Below are 21,460 nucleotides of genomic sequence, written 5' to 3' on the forward strand. Positions count from 1 at the left end.
TCTTGAATTGCTCAGACGCAAAAAAGAAAAACACCAAATTACTGAAGCATGCATCAGTGGACATCTAACAGACATTTTTTGGTTAAAAGCATGTAATTAAAGGAGCTTCTTTTTATAATTAATTAAATCCTGAAAAATTTATTATAAAAGAAATTGATTAACTTTAATGTGATTATTGAAAGTCCGTTCATATATATTTTTATTTTATATTTATAAATGAATTTATGCGTACAATCCGTTAATGCATATCAATATTGTTGACAAGACTGTACAAATAAAGGGAGAAATTAATAAATTTTATAATTATTGCAAACATTTCAATTATAATTCCAATAGTGTTTGTACCAATAATAACAACAAGAGTGTTCATAAGTCATACTTTTTACACACAGTTTCTAAGAATACTATTAAATTGTTGTGAATAATAATTATAATTTAAATTATTTTAATTCATTCTTCTTCGTTTCTATTTCTATTTATTTTTTTGCAAACTGATTACTTGGTGTACTGATTATTCTAACAACAACAAAATCTCACTCATCGTTTATTACTCAGAGACAAGTTTTGCCAAATAAACTCATTATAACTCGGTATGCTGTTGTTGTTGTTGTTTTTTTTTGTTACTGTTGCTGACTATTAATTAACTCGAAGTGCCATAAGCAACTGTTTTAATATGAACTCGTACATTTCTACAATTATTCAAATGAATAAATTAAATGGTAGAATTAATTATGTCTCATACAGATCTTGTCTACATTATGAAAAAAATATTATTACTCTGAGGGCATTATAACCTACTTTGAAAATTAAAAATAAAGAATGTAAGAAGTGTAAAAAATTAAACAAATTAGATAGAATATAACAATAATATAATTACCATAATTAAATCAAATCAAGTCAAGTAAACAAGATTACACTAAGGGTTCACGTATAGTGTTTTCACTTACTTTTATATTCAGAAATATCAAAAATTAGAGAATTTCTAAATTTTAAAATTAGCCTAAAACAATATAAAGGTTTTTTTAAGACTCCGAATTATGAGATATTTAAGAATTGATAGGATTTGAGAGATTTTTGTATTTTTAATCAATTTTTAAAACCATTTTAATGTGGAGTTAGTAGATGGCAGTTAACAGGTTTTCACTCTAAGCCGATGAAATATTTTCTCATACATTCTTAGGTGCTAGCAATTACGAAAGTATACAATATACATAAGATTTAAACTATAACAAAAAATTCATATTTGCCTTTTTAAATGGTCAAGGAGCTTTTAAAGGTGTAGATGCTATTTTAGAAATTCAAAACTTTAACCGTAATTGGGACTTCGTTTCAATCAGACAAGACAAATTCACAGAAATCGTATTTAGCAAAGGACCAACAACTTGTCGAGGAATGTTAAGTAAGGTTCTTATCCTGATCCATTTTAGCTCACTACAAACAGTGCCCTGTTGTAGCAAGTGATAGCTGGCCACAAAGCTGTATCTAAAAGAGAATGCAGTAGATACAAGTTACGCTAGACAGCATGGAGATGATAAACCACAGACGTATTCTGCTACTGGTTCTAGTAAAATATAAGGCCTTTAATGGGGGTCAAATTTGAATCTTTATAAATATTTTTACTTAAAACTTTCTAAAACAACAGAAAGAGAAGCTTCTATAGAAGTTTTTTAAAGCCAATTTGAGTCGATCGTTCAAGTAAAATTAATCAAAAAAAAAATAGAAAAATCGAATTTCAATTTTCCCTTATTGTGAGTTCCGACAGCTCTTATCTCATTTATTTTTTGGTAAAGAACCAAAAACTAATTTATCGGGAAATGTTAATTCCCTTCGGGTGAAACTCACAATAACTATTTAAAATTTCGTATGAACAAAAATATTTCGGTTGGACAAATTATTTCCAGGTGAAACTCACAGTAGGGCTGATTTTATATTATTTTTCATTGATCTTGATGATCTACCAAACCTTTTAAAAACATTTAACATTGGGTTAAATATTAATCCATGCATTTTTTTGGTCCCTCAATGCTACATATGACGTCTGACTTAGGAGTTCAAAATTTTAAGCTTTATTGTAAGCCCAACAAACAAATGCATACATTAGTAGTTTTAACCACAATTTCCATGCTAAACGGGCTAAACAACTTTTTCAGCATAAACAAAAAACCAAAGCCAACATTTCTTCGGAATATGGAAACTCTGGAAAACAAAAACATTTTGATTGTTTGGAAAGATCAATATCATCATTTTAAAGAAAAAAAAAAAAACAAGACAGTTCAAACTCTATCAAAATATTTAATAAAACTATGACGCCTTTAAAGTATCTATTTTTAATACCTAACCTACGCGTTAAAATAGTATTAATAACTATTTTTTGTTTACTTTATTTTAAATTTAAATATTGTCCTAAATACAAATGATCTCGCTCTGTATGTACAGCTTATCATCAATTTTTACTTGAAAAATAATAAAAAGAAAAAGTGTAACTATTGATTCGCATACTCATACAGCTATAAACAATCATTCGTTGAACTTGTATCTTTTTCTTTCTACATAAATATAAAAAATAAATAAAAACAACACACATATCAAGCATTTTAAACAAAAAAAAAAAAAAAAAAAAACAAATCCAAAGGCAGTTTACCTCAAGCTTAAGACGTAGTTTTGTTAATCTTTTCAAGTTGTTTGTAACAAAAAAATAAAAGAAAATTCCCGCGCAATATGTTTTAGTTTACAACTTGTCTAGCTTTTTCCCGCCATCCCATTCTCAAGCCCCCCTTGGCTCTATTCAAATGCAAAACACCCATCATATCGCCTTTTTCCATTGTGTGTTGTCTTTTCTATAATCAGTTCATCATAAAAATAACCGTCGTCGCTGTTGTATAGTCCATTACAAGTTTCAAATTTCAATACCTATAATTGTGTGTGGCGCGCACAAAAATGACGGTAATTAAATCAAAATTTTTTTTTAATGAAACTTGAAAAAAGCCAAAACCTATTACTTAAGAAAAATAATAAAAAACTGTGAATTATAAGCTGCCATTAAGCTTAAATCAGAAAAACAAACATTGAAACAATACCCTAGTGTATTTCATTCCAAAGACAACAACGGACCGACGGCGTCAGGGGGTTATTATGGTGATAAATGATAATAATAATGTCCAAGGTCTGATTAATCTGGTTTTGCTGAGAGAGGTGTTCGAACATTATTTAAATAAAATACAAGTCTTATTAAAAATAAAAGACTCTATACAACCAACTTATTATTTAACGGTTTAACAAAACAATACTAAACGCTTTCATCTTTGATCTCCGATGATGATGATTTTTCTATAACGACCAATATGCATCTTAAAGGTTTTCAAGCTTACTACAAAACAAGGGCTTTATAGGTCTTATATCATTCCATCTCCCTCTGACCACTCTGACGTAAATTGAATTCGTCACAAGAGTGTTGGTCCAAGACATACCCCAGGCGCAGCTCGCACTATTTCTGGACTATAAGGAAAGTGAAAACCGTTGTCGTCAATCGAGCTAGCAGAGCGAGGGCTAGTTATCAATTCGTCCCGGTTAGGGTGTGTCCGAATAAAACGACAAAAAAAGTAAAAATAAAAACAAAAAAAAAAAAAAACTTCAAAACCACAACCACACTGATACGTGCTGGAATTTTAAATTCAAAAAAATTTAATCGAACGACAACCTACAAACATAAACGAACAAAAATAAAAAAAATAATAATATTTTTAGTTGAAATAAATTAAAAAGTTATTAATTTTTGTTTTGTTGTTTTTGTAACTGAAAATGCATTCTCATATTATTATAAAAATTCAAATTGCTAATTGCGATTCGGATTCAAATTTGGCGCTGCGTTGAGCGTTGGTATTGTGTGGCTGTGGGGTAACATATTAGTTTCGCTGATAAAGCTTCGAGTGGAGCACCACAAGCACACGATATGGTGGTGATGTTTTGTTAGCACAATTAACTCTTTTGTTGTTGTTGTCAATATTGTTTTCGTTTGTTTTTTTTTTTTTTCTTTTTGTATATTTTTTTTTGGCGGGATAGAGAGGGTGATAATTTGTGCGCACACGTGTTTGAATATCAATTTTGAAACTCAAGCCCGCACGCGTTTTCAAATTTTGTATGAAAAAGATGATCATTCAAGCCTTCAATCTTTATTATAAATTGATGCCCCCCATACCTTTTGGGAATAATGAAAGACTCATCATAAATTGAAAGACTGACTATAAATATGTGCAAGAGTGATGGTAGAGAGGAGGGTCAGTAACAACAAACTGTGATTCACTTTTTTATATAAAATTATATTATATGAACGAAAAGATTAGCAATCCCAGATAAGGAAGTTATATTGTATATTTGCGCTCTTCCGAACACAGTGTTTGTGTCTGTATAGTTTGGCCAGGTTTTGAATATTGAATTTGAGTGTTTTATTTTGTTGGATTGGATAGTGCGTTGCGTTACCTATATGGCATCCTGTTGCTGCTGTTGCGGGGACTCATTTTACGAATGGAGGAGACCATAAATGAGCCGACAAAATCGATTTATATTTGCTTTATTTTGTTGCTTCTTTTTTTTTTATTTGGTTTTCTTTTTTTTTGATGAAACATTCATACATTTATTGAGGATAGATGGATAGGAATGTTAGACAAGTATTTCCGGAATTGCTTGGGAATAAGATATGGGTGCAAAGAGTAATACATAGTTACTTTATGATATTTTACCAAAAAAAAAAATGATCTGCTTTTGGTCTATCCTTTATAATTTATTCAAAATATCGATGTCTTAATTCCAAGAAAAATTATAAGCCATTTAGGATATAAATAGAGTAGTTAATTCAGCTGTTGGTGAATTCTGAGAATTCTCTATAATGGATCCAAAGAAGATATATTAGGTATGCGATCAGTTTTTATTTGAAAATTACAAACAAACATTAAACATAGAGTTGCCAATCGTAAGTGCAACATAACTGCTTTAATATACTGCATTTTGTTTCAAAATTATTCTAAAGCAAGTTTTCATCTTTCAAATGCATTAAAATATAGTTTACATAAAAAAGGACGTATACGCCACAGTGAATAGTTTTTAATTAGTAGTTTTACTAGAATGGGCAGTTTCGTATAACAAATAGTGATCTTTATTATTGGAAAAGTCTTGATAAGAAATTGGTAGGGAGTTGTACTTAAGACGACATAGTCGGATAAGATGACATACCTGCATTTTTCCAGTAAATATAAGCGCTGTCTTTTTTGACAATGCACAAATATACAGATTAAGAGTATGAATACTACACAACGTCGTTTCTAATTAGCTGTCAATGAGTGTATTTATAAAATGAGATGCATTTATTCATATGGTACTCTTAAAGCCCGGTAAAAGTAAACAAGCAAACAAAATTTTGAACCAAACTTGTTGGTAACAGAGAAGGAACTCCACTGTAGTGTCAAAATTCGAATCCAAACGGTTTCTTCCCCAAATTTAAACTTTGATCACGAGGTATGGATAAAATGCTTCACCGTGTTCTTTTGATCTTACTATCTTAATTTTAAAGAGCATCTAAACGCGATGCACGAAAAAGAATATTGCAACTACAGTCATTTACAAGCAATTTTCAGTAGCTAATTGGTTATCATTGTTTAACGTTTCTTTTTTAAGAACAGTTTTCGTTGTAGTTACTTCTACTTTCTTTTTTTTCAAAAAATTTGTATTTGTCTGTTCCAAAAAATGACAAACAGCATTCAAGAAATTTTAAGATCCCCTTTTTTTTAAATCATGTGACACTTTTAAAAATGCAGCCTATTTAAATGAAGGTTTTCTATAGATTTTCATGGGACTTACACTTCAAAGACCTAGGATTTAATTAACTTAGTGATCGAATACCAACTTAAGGTTAAGTTGCTTTCTTAGACCCATTTGCTGAAACTAAACTTTAAAATAACAAGTTTAATAAAGTAAATTGAAATTGAATCTAAATGCTGTGGATTTATCCTCTGTTTTAAATTTGTATCATATTTAAGTTGTACAAAAAAATTGTTAACTAGGTTTTAAGTTCATTCTATTTTTGTTTTCTAATATTACAAGTGCACTTAAATTTGGCACTTTGAATGTCCCGTTTTCACGTATAACAACGGTTTAAATAAACCCCACACCAATCAGAGAAAGCATTTTTTGGAAACATTGTCAAGAAGCAAATATACTTACCGATACAAAGTTTTCGATCTAAGTCTTTCTTATTAATAGGTAGGAAAAAAAAATGTTGTGAAACTGCATCCACCAAAAAAAACTTTTTGTAAACCTCCTTTTAAGAAAAAATATTTTCTTTGCCGTTTAAAGGGTGGCCCTATTCAATTGACCGGCAGTGTGTAAACAAAATGTAAGTTTGCAGTTTTTGAGCTCTATGCGTCCTAATATCGAACTAAAAAGCTTGGTGGCTTTAATTCGCAGCATTATCTGGTTTTCGGGAGTTGAAACAACGAGAGTTTTCCTATCAATGTAAGTAGGCACAATTCACACTTTTCCACATTTTAAATATGTGGTATGAACTCGGATTAACAAATACATAGTAGTAAACTACATAACTTATTGTGGGAATGACACTCATATAATTTTTATTAGTGAATGAATGGTCAACATATGTCATATTATTTCATGTTTTGTCATTAGCAATAAATTTTGTTGTTGTCACTGTGGCGTATGTGTAACATTTTTTCTATACACTTCTACTTCTAAAGTGTTTCCTATGTCTACAATTACATGTTGTCTCAAGATTCATGATATGCGCTGTTAGAGGTTGACTTTTTTCCCTTGTTTTATAATTCGTAATGGAAAATTGGAAGATCCACAGTTTTATAGCCTGTTTCGAACAGAGCCCAAATTAGATAATTTCCCAAAATATCTTATTTCAAATACAAATTTCCTATACATTTTCGCATTCAAAATGAGTAGGTTGAACATAAATATATTTTTTAGCAACTTGGAATAAACTATGTAAAACATAAGAGGTATGTATGTTCGACCTAGCTATGATTAAAATTTATAATCCGTATGAGCAAATGGGCCTAAGTTCTCCAGAAGAATTTATTATTTTCGAAATAATTCTCGACACATCGTGTAACAGCAGACTATAACTTCAAATAATGCAGCAAACCAAGGATACTTATATGTTTATCGAAACTTTTTTGTACTTTAAAATTAATACAAAAAATGATGCTGTACGTTTGAACGGGTTTTAATTAAAAGTATGACTTTCTGCTAAGCAAATTTAATTTATAGAAAAACTTTAAAAATATCCAACAAAAATGGCAAATCATTTTTACTTCAAAATTTAAGTGAGCTATTATAAAGGAAATAATAAAAGCCGTGTTTTATTGGTAACTCAGTACTTAACTCGTTAAAACTTTGCACGGGAAACAACAACAAATGATTGCTAAGGATAAAACAAAAACCTTATTTTGTTGGTTTACAGAGAATTTTTTTTTTCTAAACTTCTACATTTTTGACCCTTCAACAATAAAGGATTATTAATAATGAATAAAACTAATTGTTTGTTGTTGTTTACAGCATAAAATGTTTACTCACCAAAATACTGAGTACCAATAATACATCGGTTATCGGTAAAGATTGCCAGTGGCGCTTAGTAATAGACCCGAATTTAGCAAAATAGTAATAAAACATACATCTAACTTCCAAACTTAGAATTGGCTTGGAAGTAGTTCACCTATATCTACATAAGTCAATTTCAAAATCAAAGCCCTTTTTTAATTTGATTGTTTTTTCGGGATTGGTAGTAAATTCCCGATACGAATTTAAATCGTCATAAGGTCCATTATGTGCAATGCCGTGCTAAGCAAAAAGGGCGCATATCCACTTGTGTAGTTTTTATTAAATTGAATTTTATTGTTTCTGGTTTTTGCACCTTTAAATTTAATATTTTTAAAAATTATAAAAGAATATGGAGAAACTTACGCCTTTTTAATAAGTAAAACACATAAAGAGTGCAAATGTGCTCTTTTGGATAAATGAAAAGATTCGTAAAAATTTGCCATAATTTTGTATTTAACTTAGGGCCAATTTTTCAATAGTCAGTTAAACAGTCATTTAGTACTTATTCCTAAGGATAGAGAAAAAATCAATTTTTCAACAAGCAGATATAGCTTATTCCTTAGAATAAAACTATCTGCTTCTTTCAGAGACGAATAAAAATTATTCTAAGGAATAATCTCAACAAAAATATTGTGTCAGTTGTCAAAGCTGTTTTGAAAGAATTTTGAAAAAAATACAGTGGAACACAAGAAAACAAAAACAATCATGAATAAAAATGGCGTTTAATTTTAAATATTTTTGAATTTGACAATTTTTTTTTGTTATTCTGTAGTATAAATTATTCTTGATTGAAAAATTCAATGTTTTTATCTGATTGTTTATGAGCCTAATAACTTTATTCGTCGAACAGTTAACTGACTGTTTATTAGAAGATTGAAAAATTGGCTCTTAATCCAATAAAATAAAAAAATGTTTCATAACATTTCATAAGCAAAAATAGACATTAATTCATAATTAAAAAAAATAAAATAACATAAAAAAAAACAAACGCACAAAAAAAAACATTAAAAATAATAATTCAACATGAAACATACTTGTAAGTAATTTACTAAAAATGGTTTAGCATTTTACTAAATAGTTTAAATTTTTTCGCTAATGTATCTCAGTCATTTTCCAAACAAAACGGGAAGTGTTTTCCACATATTAAGCCAGTTTTCTGGTAAAATCTGGCTTATTTTTTGGATAAGATCTGTTTTTCTGGTTAACAAGATACCTCGAGGAATTTGTTTCGCGACAGGTTTAAGGAACTTGTCACTTCACTATCAATACTTGGTGGAAACTCATTTGCCTGAGGACTGACACATTTGCGAACAACATAGTGACAAAATTGTTATTTGTATATTTTTCTATCAAACAAAAATATTGCCACAACAAATTTTTCGGGAAATTCGTGACAAATTTTTAAAAAGCTCCTGACAGTTCATTGTCATTACAATTTTTTTATGATCCCACAACTTGACATTTCTAAAAAATATTTTTATGACACAGAATTTACACAATAGATACCTGATGGTAAAAAGATTCGGCCGACATAAATATTATTATATTTTATCGTTTATTTTACATACATATATTAAATCCAAAAAAATTATTCAAAATTACTTCTGAAATAACGAAAACTACTTTTTAAATGGTTTTTATATCCTTTTTTTTGAAGATTGTTGAAGTCGTTTTTTTTTTTTGATAATATTTTGTGTGTAGAAATTGTTCTACATATTTAAACAAAATTTTACCCGTTTTGAAAAATTTGATTTTCAAAAAAATGAAATTAAAAAAAAAAAATCCGAAATTAATATTTTTGAAAATTTTTCTTAATTTTTAAACTAAAGTTACTGATTTTAAGTAAAAAGGCGTATGAATCAACAAAGTTTTGAGATACTAAGTAAAAATGGACTCATACGCAAAGAATTATGGCTTATGTGCCTTTTTTGCTTAATAAATGGTTCATACGCACTTTTTTCTTAGTATCATGATAGAAAATGGATATGAGCCCCAGTGGCATACGTTGAGTCGCCGGGGCCCCGGGGTAAGACTAAATTTTGGGGCCCTTTGATATTTGGGGGCCCCTTAGTTACACAAAAAAAATTACGTATACGCCTTACGTTTTTTTTTTGTATGGTTTATTTATTTTTAGGTTTATTTTAATGTTTTAATATGTTCGTAATGCACTTCGCTATACTTACTTCAAATGTCTCTCATAAAAGTAGTAAACACTTGTACTAGGGGCCCCAAAATTAAATATTTAGAGACCCCTAAAATAAAAATTTTTTAGCTAAGAATTGATAGTTCTTGGGGCCTCTGTTCTGAAGTAATAAATACATATTTTATTTTCCATCATCAGACATAATTTTTTTTATTTTGGGACCTCTGAAAAATTATTTTTAGAGTGCTTAGAGGCCCCTAAAATATAATATAATTTTTTTATAGCCAAGAATTAATAGGTATTGGGGCCTCTGTTCTGAAGTAATATTCGGAATGCCACCAATAACGTAATGTTTTTATTTTGGGCCCTTATGTATTTATGTTGGGGCCCCTGAATTTATATTTAATTTTCCATTTGATTGTTTTGAACCACTTTTGAGGATCCTCAAATAATATTTTTGTATTATTTGTGGTGGCAAAGATTTTTCAAGTAATATTTTTTGGGGCCCTAAGATAAAACTATAATTTTTCTTTTAAAAAAGCAGTTTATTTTTTTGGGGCCCCTGGGATAACCTTTTTTTAAAATCAATATACATATATTGTGTGGCTACCAATGCATTAAACATTACACTGAATGACATAATTTGTCTCCCTGGTTACTTTGTAACTCAATTTATGCTAACAGTTTCCTTCTCTGCATTGTCTCCAGTGGGGGCCCTGGGGTCGGTCGGGGGCCCCGGGGCACCGCCCCGCTTGCCCCAAGGGAGTGTACGCCCCTGATGAGCCCTTTTTCATTTGCGGTTTTGAGCTATTTCAAGTTGGAAATGCGATTTTTTTATCTCGCCCAAAAATAAAGTGCTGCTTAACGTTTTCAAATATGCCACAAACTCATTTTTTGGGCTCATACCCCCTTTTTGGTTAGCACGGCAGTATATTGAACAAGTTTACGTTTCTGTGGTCTGTCATTAGTTGTTTTGCCTTATTTTGATGAAAAAGCGGGAAAATTAAAGATTTTTTTATAAAAGGTTACAAGTATTGTCGAGAAGAATACAGATATTTTCTTCTTATTTGTAAAGAAAAAATCTTTTTAAGTTAACGCAGTTCTCAATATCTTAAAATACTAAATAAGCATGGATACTCAACAATGAAATATAAAATAATCTATTTATCTGACGAGTGACAAAAAATCTCGTATTCAATATATTTTTCTACTTTTACAAATAATTACTATATTCTGACTTAGCCGGATTCTTCTCCAAATGTGTTTCGAAAAACTCTTCAAGAGTATCCGTGTTCCATTTTGTGATTGAAAGAGTTTCCTTTACTTTTCTGTTATTGTCCAACAATTTAATAATTGGATCCAAACCTCGAACATATTTGATTTCAAGATTTGGGAATTTTCTTGGTCGTTCACTTTGGAGGAAGGCTTGAATCTGAGGATATGCACGGAACTTGCATGTGCACACTTCAAGAATTGCTTTGGGATAGCGTTTTTCTGTTGATGATGTTTTGTCTTCTTGACAACATTCGGAGCAATGAGGTCTGTTTATAAAAGAAGTTTAATAAAGAATTAGTTTAACAATTGCATTAATTATATTACTTTAAACTTTCAAGTCCAAATTCATCCAATTTATCACAGGATGAGCACATCAATTGACTTTTGATGTAGCCCAATTCGCGGCAGTCTTGTGTTGTAAATTCAGCATTGGAAGCGCACTGCAATGATAAATGTTAACAAATGAAAACAAATTATTAATAATACTACTTACAAAGCTGGTAATTGCAATAAATGCTAAGAAAATAAATTGTTTCGCCATGATTTTGCACAAAAAAACACAAAAATTATCAAAAAAAATTTTGGGCTTTGGCTACGTCAGTGTTATATTTTTTTTTTTTGAAACTCCGAAATGTCAAACGTTGTCAAAGTGACAGAAGGGGAAACAGATCGAAGCGAAGCTAGTTGCAGTTCCTGAATTAATTCGGAAAGAGGATGTGTCCAAAGATACTGATTTAAATATACACATTTAAAAAAAAAATAAATCAACAATTTCTGAAGAAAAAAAATAGCCCTTTGGAAGTAGACGATTTGCAGATCTAGTATTACGAAGAACACAACGAGAAGTTGTTGTTCTAGATTCCCACTCATGAGTAGTCTACCACCTCCAAAGGACAATTATAGATTTTCTGATTAATAGAAATACACTGCTACCCAGCAAACGTAGAACTACAGAAAAAACCGGTGAAATATGTACGTATAAGAAGTATACTTCTTTTCCACTAAAAAAAGATAGGAGCTCGGGAAAAAACTCAGTTATATTGACACTTGGCATTACGGCACCTGGTGGATAGCGACGAAAACCTGAAAGTTATATAGATTATTTTCCGATTTGCCGCTCAATGTAATTTCCATAAGAAAAAAATAAAAAAGACCTCGAAAAACATTTATTTTACGAATTAATTTTATATGTACGATTATCAATGTTATGAATGTAAAATGATAATAATATGTGTTTATATCTAAATCAGGTTTAAAATATATCAAAAAGTATAATAATACCTGTGTAATTTGTATTTAAAAAGTGCAAGCGAATCACTTGAAAACAACAAAAAATACTATAAAAAATATATAAATTATTAAATTATTCTTTTATTTGTTTTTCTTTTTCACAAATAATAGTAGAAAAAGCCTGGTACGCTACTCGCGCTAAATTTTAGCTCCCATACAAATTATCGAAAATTTTTAGCCGAGATAAAGTGGATCCCATACAAGTTATCGATAACTTGTATGGGAATTTTATCTCAGCTAAAATTTAGCGCGAGCAGCGTACCAGGCTTAAGCATTTTTTTTTTTATTTTCAAAAAATTTGAAAGAAAATTAAACCAAAATGGTTTCTATATTTTTTGTAGTATTTGTTGTTGTTCTCCTGCGATTTGCTTCCCTTTTTGGAGACAAATTAAATAGGAATTATTATTCTGTTTGATACATTTTAAACCTGGGGTCGAACTACGGCATACGTTCGATAACGTTTTGACTATTGCTTTCTCTATTTAAGCCTGGTACGCTGCTCGCGCTAAATTTTAGCCGAGATAAAATTCCCATACAAGTTATCGATAACTTGTATGGGATCCATTTTATCTCGGCTAAAAATTTTCGATAATTTGTATGGGAGCTAAAATTTAGCGCGAGCAGCGTACCAGGCTTGAATCAGAAGAAAATGATAGAGACATAAAGCGTCAATACGTTAACGTACGTATGCCGTAGTTCGACCCCTGATTTAGATATAAACACATATTATTATCATTTTACAATCATAAAATTGATACTCGTTTATATAAAATTAATTCGTAAAATAAATGTCTTTCGAAGTCTTTTTTGTTTTTTTTTTCTTATGGAAACTACATTGAACTGCAAATCGAAAAAAATCTATATCATTTTCGGGTTGTCGCTACAAGTGTTAGATGGCGTGGAAAGCTATTTCCCAAGTCACAATACCTTCTGTATATAAGAATACGTGAAGCAGCTATCTATTTCTTGCATGCAAGATGAAATAAATTTCCCCTCCATTAAAAGTACAGACAAATGTACTTTAAAAGTACATCGGCGAAGCACATTATCTGAAAGTGCTTCTGAGATGTATATTTACCAGTACTTTTTTGACTACAGAAAAACCACTGAAACTTTTTCTTTAAAAGTACTTATATGGAGTACTATTTCACCGGTTTATATCCGTAGGGGAAAGTGGTCACCCTTCGTACACGGTTACCCTTCGTAAACTGTATTTAAACACGTGCTTACTAGTGTGCATAGACATAGTAGGCGCCGAGCTGCTTAATAAATTTTGAATCCTTAGTGCAACAGATTCGGTCGCTACAATACGTTTAGTTTTTTTTTAGTGCTCTGAGTAATTTTTTTGAGTACGTTTGATGTCATAATAGGTGTGTTTTTTAGTACCACCGGTCTTAACTGGACAAAAAAAACGCCTCAGGGCTTAACCTGAAATCTTGGCAGCACTGTATATTGAATGTTCCGAAAACAGCAGACACAACAAAAATTTAGAGTTGTCATATTTTTCGCTTTCGTCATTTTCTTGTATTTTTCATGTATGTTTTACAAAGAGATACAAAAATGTATGCTAGCAAAACTATTTTAATACATTTTGTCCTTCCAAACGTGAGTTTTCACGTTTTTAAACAAATTCTAAACAATTTATGAAAAAATTAGTTTGGTAGCACAGATTTAAAACTCTTCAAAACTTAAGCCCAGAAAAATCTCCTCGCTAAACAACTAAGCCCAAGGGGCTAAGGTGTTGTTGTATTTAACATGTAAATTGCTTAGCCCAGACTGCGTTTTTTTTGTCCAGTTAAGACCGGTTGTAATAAAAAACACACCTATTGTGAGTAAGTTTTGTATGTTTGTATTGATTAAAGTGTTAAATTTGTGTTTTAATTATAAATATTGCAAAGTCTCAGTACAATTTTTCAGAAATCGGCTTTTCTGCATTATGTACAGCTTGGGGAGCATAAGTACAGTCAAACATGAGGCACATATTCGTACGCATACGTATGCCCCCAGTAAATTTTCTTGAGCAGATAACAATCAAAACACGGAGTTACAGTTTTATTGAAGTGAAATTTAAACCTTTAAAATTAGTTGTTCACATTCTGTAGTAAGACCGTGTGTGAATTGCGTTAAATAGTTAAATTCGTGTTAAATTTTTGACACTATTGAGGTGAATAAAACATTTTCAGCTGTTAAAAATTTATTGGGCTCTGGGACCTGGTTAAATTTGAGTTAAATTTTTTTGCAGATGGTTTCGTTTTGTTTTTTTTTTTTTTATTAAAAAGGAGTTTCATGGCAGAAAAGAGGCAGAAAATAGGCAGAGAAAAATATTAAACAATTTGAAATTTTTTTATTCACCCCAATAGTGTCCAAAATTTTACACGGTGTTAACTATTTAAGGCAATTCACACACGGCCTAAATTAAGGTTGGTATTTTTATATACCTATCTAAATAATAATTTGTTTCAGAATCATCGAATCGCGAAAAATTAAGTTTTTATTTGTTTTTGTTTTTTTTTTTTCTGAGTCAAGTTCAATTAATAAATTAATAAGTAATTAAATGTTTAAAAACGCATATTTGGCATTTGACAAATCAAAAGTAAAGGCTTAACTACATACCTACACCACTTTTTGAAAAAGTACAAAAGTGAAAATATTTTTTTCTGGCTAGCGCTAGACCCAAAAATAAGCTTTCTGGCATCATTTGTTTTAGTTTTCTAGCCCGAAAAACTATACAAAAATGCGTTTGGAAATTTTCACTTTTGTACTTTTTCACTTTTTGAGCCAATGTAGTTAAGGCTTAAGTCAAATTAACGTTTTAAATATACTGTACTAATGTACCCCATGTGCTGTACGAAGGTACGAAGGCACGGGTGGGGAGGATTCGTAAAATGGATACAACTATTTAAGCCTTTGACTTAGAAGTGTCAAACTGTTTTGTAAAGTGTAATAATATACATATTACGAATAAAGTCCATTTACTCGAAGCTGGAGTGAGTTAATAAATAACTAAAAAAAATAATTAAAAACTGTACGAAGGGTGACCACTTCCCCCTACTGCTAAAATCCATATTTTAATTTCATCTGAAAATAAAAAAAAATCTTCAAAACAACAGTCTCCAAAGTCAACAGCGAATATGTTAACGAAAAAATTCCATGAGTATTATGTCAAAGTCATAATAATAAAAATACAAATACAAAATTCAAGACAAAATATCAGAAAATAAGTTTTAAAAAGTTTTAATAAAAACAAGAACAAAACAAAACGGCGAATAATAAATAACGACATAAATTTTAATTTTGTTCTGACTAAATAATATGAATCCAAATTCAATCCTTGGCTACCTATAAGAAATACAAACTTAAATCGTTGGTATTAAATTCACGTTAAGGCCTAGCATGTACATATGTAGATCGAACTAATTTTGCTCCCATACAAATTATCGAAATAATTTAGCCGAATTTTTGATAATTTATAAGCGGGAGCTAAAATTTAGCTCGATCTGTGTACTATAAGCTTAAAGGTTTAACTACAACGGCCACTTTTCCAAAAGTAAAAAACAAAATCTTAATGTTGCCATTTTTTTTCCTAAAAAATCTATAAAAATTGTTTTTTTTTGATACATTAATTTGCTTCGTTGTTTAGCAGCCGAAAAAATTGTCACGAATTGAATTTGTTCACTTTTTGCAAACAGTTTCCGTAGTAATAAAACTTTAATCCAAACTAAATAAAAAGTGAATAATATGCATGTAAAAACCGTCTCTTAATTTAATGTATTATTATTGGTTGCAGAGATAATGAAGCTTGAAGGCAGGAATGTCATTTACTGTTCACAGTCTGATAGGTAAATGCGTTAAAAAAATGCATAAATTTTATAGAATTTTTTAACCCTGAAATTTCTTCATTTTTTTCACTATTTTTATACCTAACTACATTTGGAACAGAAAACTTAAAAAATAGTTAAGCTCTCATCGGTGAATTGGTTAAAAAAAAATGAAAGCAAAAATTACACCATATCCAAAAATTAAACAATATAGTCAAGGATTAAGATTTAATTTGGTATACATTACAACATCACACCTGTATTTTGTCATTTTATTTTGTAAAATTTAACATAATGAGCTGGTTGTATTTGAAAGTGATATAAGTCTATTTTTTCATATTTCGAGATATTTAATTGTTTGCTTTTTAATTTTTTAAAAATATAACTAAATGTTAAAGAATTCAAGTTATGCATTTAAGATTATTAACATGTTAAATCTTAAAATGAAAATAAATTCATAAAAAATTCTGAAAGAAAGTTAGCGGTTTTTTTAACCCCCAAATATACTTAGTACTTTATTATTTTTTTTTTACTAACTACTATTCCATGCACTCATGATGAACCCTCTGATAGTAGTACCTATACAGCTTGCTCTAAGCTGACTACATCAAAGAATCTAAAGTGAAAAAAAAATCTCACTGTTTCACACAGAAATCTTACAATGATATATCTGTTGACTTTTTTACGACTCTTCAAAATGATTTATGCAACAATTTCCATTTCAGTTAATTATATTAACGGATTAAATATTCATGAAAAGGAACTAAATTTAGAATAACGAAGAAAAAAATAACAAAAATAATAAAATTGAACTAAATTTAGAGTTAAACATTGATTTTCAAAGATGAACTGACACACGACTCACCCTGCTGGCTTTTGTCTTTCCCCAAAAAAACACTCCATTTAATTCGTACAAAAAATTAAACATTTTATCTTCTTTAACTTCTGTCTTTTTGCAAGAAAAAAAAGCACTAAAAACCTAATAAATATCGCAATGTTTGACTTGTTAACATGTTGTGGTTAAATTTGGGCATCATACCATTTAAAAAATTTAGATAAATATTTATTTATGCATAGTTAATGAAATTTATTTTACAGTTTAATAAAAAACAAAACTGATACATATTGGCACACCAAATCTCCTACGCGCATCATCAACAATACAAAAAAAATATCTCATCAAAAATCTTTCTTTGATTCGATTCCAATATAAATAGGCGGTTTGTATGCACTACAACACCATTTGTAACCAAATTATCATCACTGAAGATACGCTATCTTCGTTGTTTTTAAAAAATAGTCAAAAGAAACCATGAACAAATTAGTAATAAATTAATATTATACAAAAAAAAAAAAAACATTTAATTGTAAACGATCGTGTTTTTATTTAATTTCAGATAATTATTGCAGCTTTGGTAGCAACATGTTTGGCAATACCTCAGGAAACAAACAACGGCGATGATTTTGGATTTGCAATTTATGATATTCCTCTGGCAGAAATCGATGCAAGTAGTATTTCGGAAAAACGTGACACAGATTCAGAGGCTAGATCTTTATCTGCTGATGACAGTATAGACGAGAATGATCTTTTGAGAATACAAGCTGTTAACGGTTTGGCTGAAATAAGTAGGGACGTACGATCTACTAATTCATCAGCATCACCAAAGAAACTCGGATTGAAAGATCTTATTGGAAGGACATCGGGTTAAAATTATTTACCCTTTATTTACCCTTTATTTGCTTTGTTTTGTGATTTAATTAGTCTTGTTTTAGTTTTATTCTGATGTGTTTTGTTTTGAGTTTCGACCGATTTACTAATTACACTGGTCGGCAAAAAACTAAAAAATGTCGGGAGCAAGAACTTTATAAGGTGATTTTGATTGACTTTAGTGTGCTGAATTCAAAACTGTTTACAGATTTTTTCTATCACGTCTAGTTTTTGAGCTATACTCATCACTATTTTCGCTATAAAGCTTCAAAAACTAATTTTTAATTGAGTTTTTTTTTATGTTTAGTCAAAAATATATATTTTCCGTAATATGTTGCTCTTTATAAGTCCAAATCAGAAGACGCAAGATGGAATTTGATTCAAAAAACCATTCATTACTTTGAAAAAAATAATCAAGATTTTGAGATATCTATCATAAATTTCTTTTTTCAATATCTTTGAGAAAAAAAAAATAATTTTGAAAAAATATAAATACCTTTAGGACGTGTTGATATGGCGTTTTGAGATTGCATAAGTAGTTTTACAAAAAATTAACGGTGATGTAATTCGATGTCAAATGTACGCGTTTTTGACCTATTAATATTCAATTATTTCAAAAACGTGACGTGCCAGTGAAATTTTGACTTCAGATTCGGACTCAGCACACAAAATTCCTCTCGAAAAGTAGGGTTTGGTTCTTGCTCTATATCCGTTGCCGACCAGTGTTATCTATGAATGGTAAAATTGTTTTAAATGAAAATGTTTTTAGTAATTATCTACATATTAAAATTTAAAAAAGAAATATCTCGCTGTTGGCTTTCTTCTCGTGTTTAAAAGATGAGTTTTGTTACTTGTAAAGAACTGCGGTATCACTTTAACAACTATCACAAATTTACAAGTTTTGGATAATTTATTTAAATACAAATAGAATGCATTCCTTTGGTGAGTAGGAATTTAATTCATATAAATTATCCATCACAACACGTATACATAATTATTCGATAACTTATCAAAAAGATTTGCTTCAAAGGTACTCGGATGGAAGTATTTTTATCAAAAAGTCAGAAACTGTCCAAAGGAAAAACTAGAATATTAACATGGATCAAAACTGTGTTTTATGGTTTTTCTAATAGTTTCTATGGCCAGAACTGAACGAAATGGGACTACACTGCAGGTCTGCAGGCACCAGCTTTGCAATACAAAAAGAATTATCAAAAGTTATAAGGCAACAAACAAACAAAAAAAAAACAAAAATATGTAATTACAAAAAAAAAATACAGACAAATTGAATACCTCCTCCTTTTTGGAAGTAGTCGGTAAAAAAACTTGACTTTATAATTTGTGTAGGCACACTTTTAATAAGGTACTTTAATTGTAATCAATATTAAATAAATGTGTCAAATTGTAGGTACGTTGAAACTCGATTATCCGGGATTCGATTAACCGGGACGCTCTATTATCCGTGATGAAATTATTTGACGTTCTTTCTCGACAATAAAGAAAATGTATTTATTTAAACTCTATTATCCGTTATAAACTCTACTATCTGTAACATAAGGACAGAGGAAGATCCTTCACTTCTCCAAACTAACGGAATTTCGTATCTATTGCATCTTACAGACACGCATGTTTTGTTTTGTATCTAGGTTTGTATTGAATAATGCTCAGTTTTAGTTGGAAAACCGTAAGTCAAGAATCTTGGCTATGGCATTTTCTTTGTTAAGGGCAAATAAAAGATCACGTAAAGTTTTGTCAATACAAAGCAAAATGGATTTGATAAATGAACTTGATAAAAGTAGTAGTAGTGCCCATGAAACTTAGCTAAAATACAAAATGGGCAGTTAAAAATAAAAAAAAATTTGTAGAGGGTCTTTTTTTTCTTAGTTTTTTTTTTTTTGGGAAGTAGAATTATCCTGGAATAACATATCAGGATATCTGTATTGCTATTTCACCGCAATTACATTTATTAAATCGAAGAAAAACAACGGGTAAGACCCCAGTCACACAATAATGCAACAATTTTCTTTAAAGTTCATAATAAATCTCGTAATTTTGTAATTTACATATCGTCGGCACAACGCCAAAACCGCGAATCTGCATTTTTTGACATTTTCTTTTTATTGCGTCATTTTACTTGTTATCGATCACTCTATTCCCTTTATCGATCCCAATCCTCCATCTGTTGCCTAGATGCCTAAACTTTAAAATTCCTTTGCACGAGATTTCATAAGGTTGCTTGAGTTTCCAAAACATTGAAGCCTTTTTTCTCGAAACTACAATTTTCAAGATTAGTGGTTTTGGCTTTGTGCCTACGATAAATGGGTATTCAAAAAAAAAATTATTGTTACGTTTTATGGAATTGTTTGTTTTCTATTTTTTTTAAATTATTTTCTTAATAAAAACTTAAAAACATACATTTTTTCTTGAAAAAAAAGTTCTATTATCCAGGAATTTCGATTATCCGTGATGGGCTCGGTCCCGACCATCCCGGTTAATCGAGTTTCAACTGTACTTTGGTTAACTAGCTAATAAAAAAACTGAGAAAGCTTAAAGTAAATAAGTTAAACTTTAGCATATAACCATATTATTAGTTTTTATTTTTTTCAAATTTATACATAAATGTTCAAAAAATGTATTCACAAAAACAAGTTCATTTAAAATTGATCCGGTAATCTATACATTTTCAAAATTTAATGACCCTATTATTATATGAATTGGTACAAATGCCAAATTTTATTTTTTACGATATCCAAAAACCTTTAAATTCCTTTTTTTTTTGCTTTTCATCAAGAAGTAAGGAATAATTTTTCATCTCAAGTCAAACGAAAATAATTCCAAAATAAGCTTAAATAAAACTGCAATGCAGACAATAAGCTCCGATATACATACCTACCCGAATAGCACAAAATACGATTTGCAACAAGATTTTTGTTGAATTTTTATCATACTGAGGTTATCTGAAACGAATGCCGTTGTAACTCCAGTTTTATTTTTGTACCCAAAAAATTGTTTGAAACTTTTTTATTCGAAATGCTGTTTATAGGTTTTAATTAAGTTCAAACTTGTTCCTTCAGATGTTGTTGAGATATTATATTATGAACAATTATAATCATTAGAAATTCTCAGGAGAAATTGCGGTACTTAAACAAAAGAAGTCAAGAACAAATTGATTTCAAAATAAATATTCTACGAAATACTTACTCTATTTTTGTTGCAAGTTACTCAATTATATCACGAGTTTTGGGATATAGCTCTTGAGTAAAAATTGCAAAAGGATATCTCGTAAAGCAAAGCTATCTAAGGGCTTGAAGTTGAACATAACTTGAGGATTTTTATTCTCAACTTGCAAAGTTGACTTTTTAATTATTTCAACTCTTGAAATAATGATCAACCTGAGATTTTCTCAACTTCCGAAAAAAGCGGAAGTTAGGCAAGCAACCTTGAGATTTTCTATGTATGATGAAATATTGGGTTAAAAACATAACAAAAAAACTTTTTAAAACAATAGAAGTGAATTTTATTAAGTATACAAAATGGCTTATAAAAGATTTGAAATTTTTCAAAAGGAAAATATCCAAATGTATTTTAACTTTCATTTAAATCACCGATTGT

The 21,460-nt window shown here is 29.8% G+C and overlaps 2 protein-coding genes across 2 annotated transcripts; one reads left to right on the forward strand and one right to left on the reverse strand.

Moving 5' to 3' along the window:
- Nucleotides 1–10,920: 10,920 nt before the first annotated feature.
- LOC129910968 (selenoprotein F) lies at nt 10,921–11,674 on the reverse strand. Its single transcript, XM_055988581.1, has 3 exons — nt 11,526–11,674; nt 11,357–11,472; nt 10,921–11,298 (listed from the first exon to the last, which is right to left on the reverse strand). Exons 1-3 carry the CDS (start codon nt 11,571–11,573, stop codon nt 10,971–10,973), a joined length of 492 nt encoding a protein of 163 aa, XP_055844556.1. The 5' UTR covers nt 11,574–11,674; the 3' UTR covers nt 10,921–10,970.
- Nucleotides 11,675–17,283: 5,609 nt separating this feature from the next.
- Nucleotides 17,284–17,860, forward strand: LOC129910969 (uncharacterized). The gene is made up of 2 exons (XM_055988582.1): nt 17,284–17,464; nt 17,538–17,860. The coding sequence occupies exons 1-2, from the start codon at nt 17,453–17,455 to the stop codon at nt 17,847–17,849; spliced, it is 324 nt and encodes a 107-aa protein (XP_055844557.1). The 5' UTR covers nt 17,284–17,452; the 3' UTR covers nt 17,850–17,860.
- The last annotated feature ends 3,600 nt before the right edge of the window (nt 17,861–21,460 follow it).

This window comes from Episyrphus balteatus, chromosome 2, assembly GCF_945859705.1.
Source record: "Episyrphus balteatus chromosome 2, idEpiBalt1.1, whole genome shotgun sequence".
Classification (NCBI taxonomy): domain Eukaryota; kingdom Metazoa; phylum Arthropoda; class Insecta; order Diptera; family Syrphidae; genus Episyrphus; species Episyrphus balteatus.

Excerpts from the sequence above, each read along its gene's own strand:
- LOC129910968 (XM_055988581.1), bottom strand. The coding sequence starts at position 11,573 with ATGGCGAAACAATTTATTTTCTTAGCATTTATTGCAATTACCAGCTTT. Across the intron at positions 11,473-11,525 it reads TTATTGCAATTACCAGCTTT|TGCGCTTCCAATGCTGAATT; the intron begins GTAAGTAGTATT and ends TTATCATTGCAG. Across the intron at positions 11,299-11,356 it reads TTTGGACTTGAAAGTTTAAA|ACCTCATTGCTCCGAATGTT; the intron begins GTAATATAATTA and ends TTTTATAAACAG.